Here is a 13,550-nt window from a genome sequence, read left to right on the forward strand (position 1 = left end):
ATCACGTCCACCTAAACCTGTTGTTTACATTACAAGAAAGCGACAGATCCATCGTGTTTGTGTTTCTCAATAAATTTAAAACCATTCTTCACAATCCCTTCACTTCCTCGCATTAGTCACGATGCTACTGCTTGGTTGTCGCGTGAAGGGTTTTATTTTGACAATGCTGAGCGGATGTGGATGTTTTGACTTGTTAGCCTTGTGATGTCGCTGATGAAGGAGACAAACAACACGGAGGGACTGCGCGTACAAACCGCAAGAGTTGACATCTCACACATCTCACCAGGACCTCTGCCCTCATGATCGGTGAGGTCAACTGCGTGGTAAGCCTCCAGCCGCACCGAGCACTCGGGCTAGCTACCGTTAGCATCCAAACAACACAGCACCCGGGTTGTCTGCGAGGGGAGTTAACTAGCTAGCGTTAGCCTGCTGTTGACATCTGTGCAGTGATGTTTTATGTCGGTGCCACAGCTGTCATTCATTTGATTGCCAATGCTGAATGTGCAGCAGTGATGCAGGAAACACAATGAAGGTTATCACAGACTTTAGGGAGACGGTTAAAGACAAAGCTGGCAGGTTTGCCACTGAGGGAAATGAGGCTCCAGCCTGTGTTTATAACGTGTTTCCTTGATTGACTCCGTGTGCTGAGCAAAGATGTTGATGACAAATATTGAATTCATACTGTATCAAGTCCATCTTGATGATTGTTCTGAAATGACTTCCTGTTGGCAGATTTGCAGCCTGCTTAGCAAAAGTGCAGTTTTTTCTCCATCTTAAAAGAGCAGCTATTTTAATATGAGTAATGTAGTTTAATGCCATTTTAATCAACAAGCATCCTCTAAACATTAGAATCATTTGAAATCACGTTTCTTCCCAGCCCTTTGGATGTTGATTTGTGGGACTTGATTTTGTTTTTAAGATTTGAATGCAACGTGTAATTTGTACCTTTTACTTTCTGACCTGTGTGGTTTTCTTTGGGGTTTTTTATTGACCTTTAGCAGCTCCAGGAATGGGAATACACTGCACAACTAGAATGGCACTCACTAACTGAGAGCACCAACCTCTGCCTAAAGTCCAACAGTCCCCTCAAATTCAATATCAGTCCCCTAAATGTGTTCCTGAGATCCATGAATTATTCCCTGGGGAAACAGTGAAAATGTTGATAAACACCCTATCTTGCAATGTTAATGACAAACAATTCCTGGATCTGCAACAAAGTTCTTTCACGCATCCTTCCAACAAGTTTTGTGGAAATCCGTTCAGTTTTTTTCAGTTAAATCTTGCATAAATGATGGTCATGTGTGAGCAGAGATCAACCAACCACTCATTGTGACTGTCATGTGTTTTGTCTTCCCAAGATGTAGCCGAAGAAATGGAGTATGACGAGAAACTCGCAATTTTTCGCCAAGCCCGCCTCAATCCATTTGATCGGGGAGAGGAAGAAGATGGTCCCCAAGGAGGCAAGACACCCCCGCAGCATGGTAAGGTTGGCCCTGGTTCCTCAAAGGCAAATCATGAGAATTTCTCTCATTTCAGGTATCTCAAGTGTAGAGTCTGACCTCACTCTGAGCTGTCCTTCACACCTGTAATGTAATTCAATGAGCCAAGAGGTGTAAATGTAGTCGAGTCATTTATTAGATCTAATTCAATGCACACTTTTGGTGGCATATCCTGCATTAACAGCGCTACACTGAAAAACATTGCTGTCAGTAAGTTGTATTGCTTTTTCCTGCACCAATGGGTTTGTTTATCATCTCTTGTGTTCACGAAAACCTCATGAATCAACTGGAGCTTATATGTTGTATTTCCCTTTTTATTTGCCAAAATACATGAACTAGCACTCAAGCAAAGCACAACTCTGTTTTGCCTCCATTCTAGTTACTAAAGTATCAGAGAAAGCAAAAAAAGGGGAACTGCTGTTTTTATGTGCAGCCAATCAAACTGTGAGGATGAGGAATGAGCACTAATCAACTCTAATGTGATGCATTCTAACGTTTTGTTGAAAGAAAGTGTGGTTAGTCCACTTGGCAGAGATCAAGCCATCACATGTTTTTCTCTGCTCTGAAAAGATGGCCAGTTTGTGAAAAGAGACCAATTGATTTAGGATTTTAGTCTAAAAATAACAAAAGTCCCCTGTCTGAGGTCTGTCCTGAACAGTGTAAAATACACAGCTGTCCTTGTGTTTGCTTTTGGGAACATTAGGATAAAATGTTGTATTGATCGATCGGTTATGGTGTTACGGTGGCTCACTTACTACGGAGTCCACAAAACACTTTCCACATCAGGGATAAACAGCGTTACAGCTGAATGCAACACAATTGAAGTCAATGGTGCACGCTTCTGCAGACATGATAAAACAACAGAAAAAACACAACATGCCTCCATACTGCTCCTGTGGTGTCATCCAAGTGTCCACAAGCCCCAACATTCATATTCGACTCAAAACGAGCCTAAAGGCCCTCTGATATCTTCCTATGAGGTGCGTTCACGGACCCTCGTAAAAAACATCCTGTGGCTTCGTCCGCTAGCTCCGCCACTTCAGGTACTTGGACATTTAGGTTTAAAACACGGTGTAAAGACCTTGTTTCGAGTCGAATATGAATGTCGAGGCTTGTTCTTTCTGTTGTTTTATTACGTCTGAAGAAGAGGTCGCCTGGGCTAAACACTGTTTACTCCCGAAACTCCTCAAGAGTATTGTGGACTCAAACACTTCACCACCCCCCCCCCATCGGCATAGTGGTGAGTAGATAATGAGTGAATTTTCATCTTTGGTGAACTATCCCCCTTGTGAAACTGACTTTGACTAAATATTAAGGGTCTCAAATAAATACTAAAACATAAAGAACACTGGGCTGTTCTGAGTAACTCTAATCTCATAGAAAAGGAAGTAGGAAATACTTGGGCTGCACCAGAGGAAATGAAAAGCATTGGGGAAAGCAGTACCACACGAACACTTCCTGTATTTTAGAATTAAGGAATTATGCAACTTTTCTGTTTCATTTCGATTACTTTGACCGGCCCAGGCACACTATGTTATAGCTGAGTTGATTTCACAGCCTTATTTGCATGTCTGTCTGACACTGAGCAGCTGAATTCCCTTCTCTTCAGAGCTGTATGCAGGTAATTATAGAATTTGTCTGTAAGATGCAGCGCAAGTTAAAAAATATAGCATGGTTTAAATGCATAATTTAAAAGATGCAATTTGAAAGGCTTGTATGTTTCTTCAAGGGTTAAGTTCCTCTGTCGTGTTTTAACTCATTAGTACAATTTTGCTTGATTTATATACATATATGTTCATGGTGTCTATTGTTGCCAAAAAGAACATAGTGTTTTAAAACAAAAGGAAACAAAAGCATCACCCGCTATACAGTGCAAGGGAACAGTTAAATACGAGTGCTTGTATTCTGATATATTTCTGTACTACACTCCATATGACAGCCTTGAAAATCTCAATATTGTATTAACACACCTCTTACACAGATTTAACAGCAACAGCACATTGTTTTATAGTAGTTTTTATAACAGGTTTGTCGGATTGTGACTGTATTTGCTGTGACCAGACATATCCCACACTTCTTATGAGAAGTAGAAATACAGACATTTCTCAGCACCTCCAAGGACGGACATAGTTCAGTGTCCCACCGTTGTCTCATTATAGCTGCACTCAATAATGAAAGCATTGATACTGAAACCATCAAGGCAGATTTACAAAGTATGTGACTCTCTGTATATTGGATTCTTGTGTGTCAGGTGGACAGAAACATGTCTCCAAAAGAATGCTAGTGTAGCTCTGTGTCATACAACCTTTGATCTAGCAGATTTGAGTGAATAATCAATAAATGTTATTTCACTCATTGTATTATCCTCAAAGTTGGGCCTATTGTTAAAGTTGTGTTACTAAAAAGGATCAGAATCACTTCACATTTGTCAGGACTTTGCTACATCAAATTATACAGCACACAAACATCTGTGCACACATCTGTATGGTAAAACAAGTGAAAGACTTGTATTTACAAAAACAGTAGCAGCAGCAGTTGTCCATGTATACATGTCGGATAATGGTTTGTATTGTTATTATTTAATTTAGCGGCGCACAATGATTATGTAACAACAAGCTGATGTGATACTAGCACAACAGTCAGAATTTCAAAGTTCATCCAGCCTGGTTGAGCCGCAGCTCTAATCACACTGTTTAAGTCGGTCTTGTCAGCTGTCTTGGTTATACATTACCAGAACTTATGAGACAATTACCCATGATTCCTGCAGTTGTCCCTCTCTGACTTGTGTTGAGTGTTGAGTGTTGAATGGCCACAGTCAGATCAGAGACCACAATCACACAGTGACTGTCGGTCAGTGTAAAATCAGCATGTGTGACTAAGGAGACTTAAGACACCATAGTGTGTGTGTGTGTGTGTGTGTGCGTGTGCAGCTCTTTATGCCACATTGCCCTTGTTTTTTTTAGAAGCCAGACCTGAGCTGTTCTCTGGGAGCAGAACCCACAGCTCAGACCGGACCATGGACCTCGGTCTAGCTGAGGATCACTTCTCGAGGCCTGTGGTGAGTAAAACATTGTTTCCGCAATTCACCTCAACTTTTAACAACTTAATCACAGTAAATTAAATTTCCATTGTAAAACGTCCTTCCTTCCTTCCTTCCTTCCAGGGTTCTTTTGTGCCGTCAGACATTGAACAGCTGCAAATGGCCATAGAGGAGTGTAAGAAGCTGATCTTGGAGCTGCCAGAACACTCGGAGAGACAGAAGGACACCGTGGTGAAACTTATACACCTGCGTCTAAAGCTGCAGGAGCTTAAGGTTGGAACTGAGAAGTGGATAACATGATGTTTGTAATAGCTGGTGCTGGCCAAGTTGGAGTGAAACTTAAGAAGAAGATTTTTTTTTCACTTTCTTTTACATTGCGAGATAGAGCATCTTCCAACATTTTCCCCATCTTCTCAGGGAATGATCTAGATGAAAGAAGTCAGGCACATTAAGATAACTGATATCTATGAGCATGTGGAATTTGGTGCAGGTTGATTTAATCTAAGGGGACTGTTGGGCCTTGGTGGTGGGATGAGCTCTACTGAGTGCCATTATCTTAATTAACTTATTTCTGTACACACACAATGTTTGAAGTGGTGATCATTGTCAGAGAGTTAAACAGGAAGATCATTGGAAATCCTGCTGTGCTGTTAATACAATGAGGTGATTACTGTATGTTCAACAACACATTTCGCGTAATGCTTTTCCTGAGCTTTAAGTCGCTACTTCTATACAGAGATCCCGCCATGTTAACGTAAAGACCCGTCGCTATGTCAGCTTTGCTTTCACTGGACCAAACAATGCAGCATATTGCCGCCCCTGACTTTCCATGGCATGCTGGCATCCCAGAATCAGAGGTGTGATGAGTAACAGTGTACGTCTGCTGCTGACATAAAGGCGGAACAGCAATGCACCCCCATTTTGTGCTCATACCATATACACAAAATGGCGTGGTGGAACAAACATTCCTGCCCTGAACAGGCTGGGTAGTGTATCACATTTAGGCCGCTAAGCCATTGCCCTGTATCAGAGACTTGAGAGCAAACATTGCAGACATTCTTGACGACAGATGAGTTGATAAACATGTTTCCGAGAGCACAGTTACTGCTCCTCAAGATTTTCTTCGAATTACAGGAAGTAATAATAAAGACATTTGTTTTATTTTGGAGCTAGGCCCAGGCCTGGTGTTTTTGCGGCCCAACAATTTACATGACCTCTCATCACTGATAAAAGTGTCTCGGCAGCATCTTGGCAATGTGTCAGACTGATTGCTGTAAACCAATCAAAATTCTCCAAGCATGTCCCAGTAACAGCGAAGCACTTTGTCATAAATTTGGCTGCACCTGTCGAATGACCTCACCTAACTATGGGCCTGATCGACTAAGATCCCAAATAAAGAGTGGTAAATTGCATGTGCATTATATATATATTTTTTTCAACATATATTATATATATATATATATTGAGCCTGATATTGTATGTTCATTAAGGCAACCGTACTAAATGGACAGCGCGTGTTATTCTGCAAGCAATCCTCAGTGTGCACCGTTAGTAGATCAGCTTGCATGTTTTTTTGCGGTAGAAATCAAGTTTGCACACGTTTTTACTCACACAAACCTTTAGTAGATCAGGCCCTTTGTGTATTAGCAAAAAGTATTTATTTTTCCTTAGTGTCCATATCCTCTTGTGTTCTACTGATGCTGTGTAATTTATAAGCATGTCGTGAATTCGCTGAACGTCATATACAGTGCTGTGAACAAAATGCATTTCTCCCAGAGCACTTTGTGTTATATAACAATGCAGCTGATTCAGTTGATCAGAACGTTTGTCTTTGGCACTTAAGGCAGAGGAACAAATGGGAAATGAAAATGCATACATAGATATGTAGGAAAAAAATCCCATATCAACACCTATGGTACAATATGAAGATTTTACTATGTCTAGGAGATGGTGTCAGTGTTTCATTGTGCACAAATTGGTATTGTGCAGATATTGTATGCGTATAGAGCATGTCTTTGACAATTCTAAAACTGCGACTCCACTTTGTGTTTGTACTTTGTCCCTCGACAGGACCCTGAGGAGGACGAGCCTAATCTTAGAATCCTGCTGGAGCATCGCTTCTCCAAGGAAAAGAGCAAAAGCGTGAAACAGACGTGTGACAAGTGTAGCGCCATCATCTGGGGCCTTATCCAGACTTGGTATACATGCACAGGTGAGACACTCCATCCAATGTATGAGTCTGATACAGCACTGTGAAGGTAAATGTTGTGCTAAACTCTTAAATCATTAAAAATGGTTGCTTGCTCTAAACCAAGGTTTTTCATATGAGATGTAAAAGCTAGAGCCCGACCGATCTGGATTGTTGAGGGACGATATTTATATTAGAGAGCAAAAAGAAATCTGATTCTGACATATTGGTCTATATATATATATATATATATATATATATATATATATATATATATATATATATATATATATATTAGGTTGTCAAACGATTACAATTTTTAATCAGATTAATCACAGGGTAACTGTGGGTTAATCACGGAATTTTTATCAGATTAATCACAAATCACAGGGTAACTGTGATTAATCACGATTAATCACCATTTCTAAATGTCCGGAAAGTCCCCCTTTTCTCTGTATATTGTTGTGGGAACGGAAAGATAAATGACAGAAGGCGGATATATACATTTAACATTTGTTAGTCCAAATGATAGCTATTAAGATTGAACTAAAACATACCACACCATAATTAAATTTGGCTGTCTCTTTGCTATGCCCCTGAGAAAACATAGTATGATGTTACTTAGAATTTTTTTTTTTTTATCAAACTCAAAGAACCTTTATCCTAAACAATTGGGGCATATTAGCCTTTGCTCTTTTTTTTTTTAATGAAAATATATGATGGTTGAATAAAAGTTTTTTCTTTTCTTTTTTAAATCAAACAAACAACCAAACCTTTACACAATTAAATGTCAATATGAAATCTGAATCTGAGCCCATCTGTAGAAACTGTTGAGCCAGTTCACACTTAAAAAGAACCAGTTCCAAGTTCAGTTTATGCAGATGAAAATGAACTAGTTCACGTTCATAGTTCATTTTTTATTGGGATGATTTAGGTGACAAACGTACGGTCATGTGTGTGGTTATGAACCGATGGTGTCGGATCATGTGTGCGTGTCGCTCCTCTCATTTTAACACTGAGTCTTGACTGTGACCGTCACGTCTCATGTTGTACTGAGCACACAATGTTGTCATTTTTCATGATGTTTAAATGCAGCCTCATAAACTCTGGAGCGAATCAAACAAACACTTACTTCATGTACTGATCAGGTCCTGATAACTAGTCAGCTTCTGCTCTGATCATGACGCAGCGGCGCTGATCACTTCCACTGTTCTTCTAAAAGTCACTGACCGGCTGCTTCACGTGAACGAGCTCTGGTCTCACTGCGTGTGTCGCTCTGAGCGAGTGAGTGGGGGCGGGTATGGGTACATGGAGCGGGTCATTCTGCGCATGCATTAACGTCTGTGAGAGGCTCATATCGGCTGTTTTTTTTATCAGCCAACCAAACCAAACAACCAATCCTGTGTCACACTCACATGATGTTACTTTGTCCAATTATCGTATAATAAATTGTCACACCGGCATGTAATTATCCATTTCCTCCCAGGTTGCTACTACCGTTGCCATAGTAAGTGTATGAACCTGATCACTAAGCCCTGCGTGAGGTCAAAGGTCAGCCACCAGTCGGAGTACGAGCTCAGCATCTGCCCTGAGATAGGACTTGACCGCCAAGACTACCGGTGTGCAGAATGTCGCACGCCTATTTCACTGAGTGAGTATGAAGATCTGTTGCTGCCATAAATCTCAGATATGGATTCATCAGAAAATATGATTTATTTCAGTCATTCACTGTAAAATGTTGGTATTTGCACTGCAGGCGTTTTGCCTGGTTTCCACTCTAGAGAAATGGTTTCAAAACCACCGTACTTTTGCTGATTGGAGTCTTGTGTTCTTTGTTTAGTGAATTCTGTATCTTTAATGAAGTAGCATTTCTATTTCTGAGAGTCATAAGCTTGATTTATTTATCGTCAGCTGCCTGATCGGGCTTTGGATACAATTGATCCAGTTTCTGCAAATTGTTATGTACTGTACCATATTTATCTTGTAGGGGGCGTGCCAACTGAGGCCAGACAGTGTGACTACACTGGCCAATATTACTGCAGCACATGCCACTGGAATGACACGGCCATTGTCCCAGCTCGTGTCATCCACAACTGGGAGTTTGAACCACGCAAGGTACAAGAACCGCAGAAAACATGTAAAAACATCTCTTCCTCATTTATATACCAACTAATGGCACTTGTTTTTAAGCTAACATCCACTGCGCATGCACACACATGCACACACATGCACACACATGCACACACATGCACACACATGCACACACATGCTTACGTGCAAATATCATCATTCGGCGCTTGTTGGTCTGACGGTTCCCTGATTGGAAAATCAACCCCAAGGCTCAATGAATGAATGCGCACAGCTATGAAGACAGATTTGACCAATTTAAGAAAAATATCAATCATGATGAGTTGTTGTTGATATTGTGGTGGTGGCTACAAACAAATCTATATATGGAAACTGAGATTCATAAAAATACATTTGAACTGTAGCAGGTCAGAGGACATCAGCTGAGTAGGTGGTCCTTCATATGTGGCCCAGGACACATTTGCTTTCAGACTGTGAAAAGAATGTGGCCACGTGTCCTAGACCACCTCAAAATGTGGTCTGACTGATCGGATTTGGGACGCATTTGGGTGTGTTCAGTCCTGAACTTGGCACTGGTCTGAAAAGGGTCTCTGTTAACACTAACTGTAACTGCTGAAACAGTCTCAAATTGTAGTCCTCTGCTTTATAACACAGTAACAGAATTACACTGAATTGTATTACAGTATAAAACAAACTTCAGGGGTCCACTCCATCAATTTCACTTGTCAATGTCAATTTAATGGTCACGAGAAGGACTAAACAGCCGGTGATATCATGTTTTCTGTGTCTTTCGGGGAGCTTTGTCAAGTCATACAAGATTTACTCAAGAGGGAGTCAGCTTAATGTTGTTTAAACATCAATACTAGAGTAATAGAAATGCCTGTTTATGAAAGCCAGTCAGCATCTGACCTACTTTCTAGTTCGGCAGGAGGGTTGCGATTCTGGGTCAGATGAGGCACATCGACTGTCCGCTAATTCAGGTTTCACCTACGTCACCTTGTCGGTATGAAAGATCCATTATCTTGTTGACGTGGGCATATTCAGCCAGTCCGCTGTCTGAAGGTGTGTCTCCTTTTTCAGGTTTGTCGCTCCTCGATGCGCTACCTGGCCCTGATGATCTCACGACCTGTGCTAAAGCTGAAAGAAATCAACCCTCTGCTGTTCAACTTTGTGGAGGAACTGGTGGAGATCAGGGTGCGTAGCTTCAATTGTTTGGAGGCTTGTTGGTAAAAACCCAGCAAGAAAAAGTTGGAAGTAAAAGTGTTCTCAAGCTGAATGAAACCAATTGCACAGTTCTAGTTGTATTTGACGGTTGCTTTCTCAGTTTTAGCCTTTAAATATTGACTCCTTCACCATAGTTACTGTTGTTGTTGTTTTGTCATGCCACCCATTCTAACACAATCAGATGATGTTATGATGAAAATCAAACAACTGTTGAATCAAGTACTGCCAGCAGGAGCACTGGAAGAGGAAATCAACTAGCTCTGTGCATTAAGTGAGACGGATGTGTTTTATTTCCTTCACAGAAACTTCGTCAAGATATTCTGCTGATGAAACCTTATTTTATTACCTGCAAAGAGGCGATGGAGGCTCGGCTACTGCTACAGGTCGGCAACGATTTACAGCATCTATTTACCACAATTAAAATGATCTGTGCTCTTACAATGTCATCTACAGGACAGTGGTATATGTACCCCATAAGTAACATGCAACAGCAGCACCACAGTGTGGTGGAAGTGGGGAACTGAATTAAGAAAGGTTGCTGTTGTTAAACTTGCAGTGACACTCGTCAGTTTATACAGATAAACCTGGCTGTTCCGATTTCAGAATATTTGAAATGTTGAAACAAATTGTTAATCTTGGATGTTGGCTGCTGCAGTATGACCTCATGAGATAGTTTCATATCTGTTTTTGTGTCTGCAAGGTTGTCTGCATATTTTTATGAAGCGGTTTTTCACTGTGTGTGTGTGTTCTCCAGCTACATGATCGGCAGCACTTTGTGGAGAACAACGACATGTACTCACTACAGGATTTGATCGACATTTCCAGTGGCCGACTCAGCTGTTCTCTCACAGAGATCCATACTACATTTGCTAAACACATAAAACTAGATTGTGAGGTGAGCTCATACATTAAACACAAAGGACAAATGTGATGGTACTGCTGATTTCTCTTTGTGAGAAAGTATAACACCTTATTAGGTTGTAGAGATCCCGTGGTCCTCAGAGAAATCTGACTTTCTGTTCTCTTTTGTTTGTGTGTATGTGTGTGCTGTGTACTTGTGTGTACGTGTAGTGGTGTCAAGCCAAAGGATTTGTGTGCGAGCTGTGTAAGGAGGGAGACATCCTGTTCCCTTTCGACAGTCATACCTCAGTCTGCCACGACTGCTCAGCTGTCTTCCACAGGTTAGTCACCAACCAGCCACTTATCAGAGTGTTGAGTTTAAAGAGAATGTGTGTAGCTACTAGTAACCCCAAACACCTCAAGCCACTGGTATAAACTAGTCAAAGATTACCAGTTAACCTGAGCTGCTTTTCGATATGCACTGAAGTCCCGGAGGGGCTGTATGTGAAAATGCACGACTGGTCATGCATCCAGAGAAATAAGAAAACAAGCTCATCCCACACAACTGGTAGCAGCATGGTACAATTTCCTCAACACTGAACCATCATTTAAAAAGCCATTACCCAGATAGATACATTAATGTGATATCTAGATTATGTATAGATAATGTAACAATTATTTCCAGATTGTATTTCCCTCAAACATCCAGGATCTGCTGTTCTCTTATGATAGAATGCAATCGAATTGTTGGTGTTTGTTCTGTCTCTTTAGAGATTGTTACTATGACAACTCCACAACTTGTCCGCGATGTGCCCGAATGACTGAAAGGAAGCAGGACGACGAGTCAGATGTGAAAGACACGTAGCTCTGGAGAGGGACCACCCGATGTTACTGGATGTTGCACTTTGCCTCATGTTGTGTTCTACCCCCGTCAAGAAAGACTGATTGAAGCTTTTCGCCCTTTGATTTGTGCACATGTTCAAACTGTAGTGTTTTCCGGTGCACTACATCATGAAGCAGGGTACAGAAACCCATCTGGAAATTAATATATATATATTTTTAGCAAATCTTTTGATTCCTGTTGTAATTGGTCGACTGAACACTGTAGGTGCGAAGTGAGGTAGTCACATTAGTGTGTCTGCTTGTATAAATGCACAATATAAATGCCCTACAGTAAAAAGATACATGGAAGTGGGTGATTGTACATGCAGAAGCTGTTTATCAATCCTTAAAAGCCTCAACTGCATTATACTCTATACTGCCAACTTTGCTGAATGCTAAACTTGAAGGTTGTTATGTACAACAGTTGTGAATTTTAACAGTAACAGTAAGTTCAGCCTCCAAAGAGAAAATGATATTAACCAAAAACACACCTTTCAGTTTCCAGCTATGTTTTTATTTTAATAATCTAAATCTTGCAAACATGTTAGAAAGGCTAAGCTGTGAATTTATATAAGTTTATTTGGTCATGTAAGTTAGTATTGCATAACAAAAAATCCACTTTGTTTACAAATGGAAAGTGATTAAATCTTTAATCATAACATCGCTGTAACTTCTGTTTAACTTCATTTAACATAATCTTCCTTCACCTCCAACTGTTTATTTCACAAGCACTGACCCCAAAACACTCTGTACTCGTCCTCCGTCTGTGTTACGTGCCTGATTTCCTTTCAGCGTCATAATCTGTTGTTCTGAGAAACATTTCATGAGGTCTTACAAATATTCCCAGGCCCTAAAAACAATATTTCTTTGTAGCATCCTGTTTGTACATTACCACACAACACAGCCCTCCTCTGAGTCAGTTAATTCTTTCAATTAGCCATCCATGATACTGGAAAAAATAATAATCGTTTGACGATAAAGTTGTATCTACACTCTTTAAAACCATAATTAAAAATGATTGCGTATAATCAAAGCATGCATTACCAGTACATTTCATTGTAAGTTTAACCGATAAAGAAAAGAAACATGGGAGTTTAAAATTCTTTTCCTTATATTCAGAACTGTGAAGTCATGTCAGCCAGTTTGATCTGTGTTTTCTCTGCTTCAGTTCAGTGCAGCGTCAGTGTCGTGAATAGATGTGAACACTCATGAACATAGTGGGCCTAAGATTGTCAGGTAACATACAGCTGTTAACCTCATGATAATACGTAGCTCTCAGTCTCAACGTATCTATAGCACATTTTGTCAAAGAGATGACCCAGAGGTTACAGCGACACCTCTGGTAATAACGTGTAAATGTTGACCTCATGTATTTGTTTTAAAAATAATGAGTCGTGGCTGTGATATCTTCAGCATGATGTACTGTATTTTTTCAGATGTACATAGTGTCGGTTAAAGCCATGCCCTGTTGTGGAGTCGAGCATGAATAAAAGGAAGTATACCAAGTCTGCAGCGGTTTGTCAAAGATTCACATTTTCACGTATTGGATCGAATATGAATTTTGGGCCCAATGGTACGGGGGTGTAAAACTAAACAATTTTGAATTTATAACATCCATGCATCTGTCCTTTATCTACACTGCTTGTACTATCCCAGCTAACACGGGGGGGTACACGCTGAACAGGTCACCAGCGTATCACAGATATAGAGACAATCATTTACACCTTTAGAGTCTCCCATCTGCATGTCTTTGGAATATGGGAGGAAGCTCTAGTTCATTTTATAACAA

At 40.5% G+C, this 13,550-nt stretch overlaps 1 protein-coding gene across 1 annotated transcript; it reads left to right on the forward strand.

Moving 5' to 3' along the window:
- Positions 1-147: 147 nt before the first annotated feature.
- On the forward strand, positions 148-13,267 carry def8 (differentially expressed in FDCP 8 homolog). The gene is made up of 12 exons (XM_035160431.2): positions 148-323; positions 1,359-1,481; positions 4,463-4,557; positions 4,663-4,812; positions 6,610-6,751; positions 8,214-8,378; positions 8,715-8,842; positions 9,896-10,009; positions 10,342-10,422; positions 10,794-10,934; positions 11,111-11,220; positions 11,651-13,267. Exons 2-12 carry the CDS (start codon positions 1,373-1,375, stop codon positions 11,742-11,744), a joined length of 1,329 nt encoding a protein of 442 aa, XP_035016322.1. The 5' UTR covers positions 148-323; positions 1,359-1,372; the 3' UTR covers positions 11,745-13,267.
- Positions 13,268-13,550: the final 283 nt, after the last annotated feature.

The sequence above is a fragment of the Hippoglossus stenolepis genome, chromosome 1, assembly GCF_022539355.2.
Source record: "Hippoglossus stenolepis isolate QCI-W04-F060 chromosome 1, HSTE1.2, whole genome shotgun sequence".
NCBI classification, from domain to species: Eukaryota; Metazoa; Chordata; class Actinopteri; order Pleuronectiformes; family Pleuronectidae; genus Hippoglossus; species Hippoglossus stenolepis.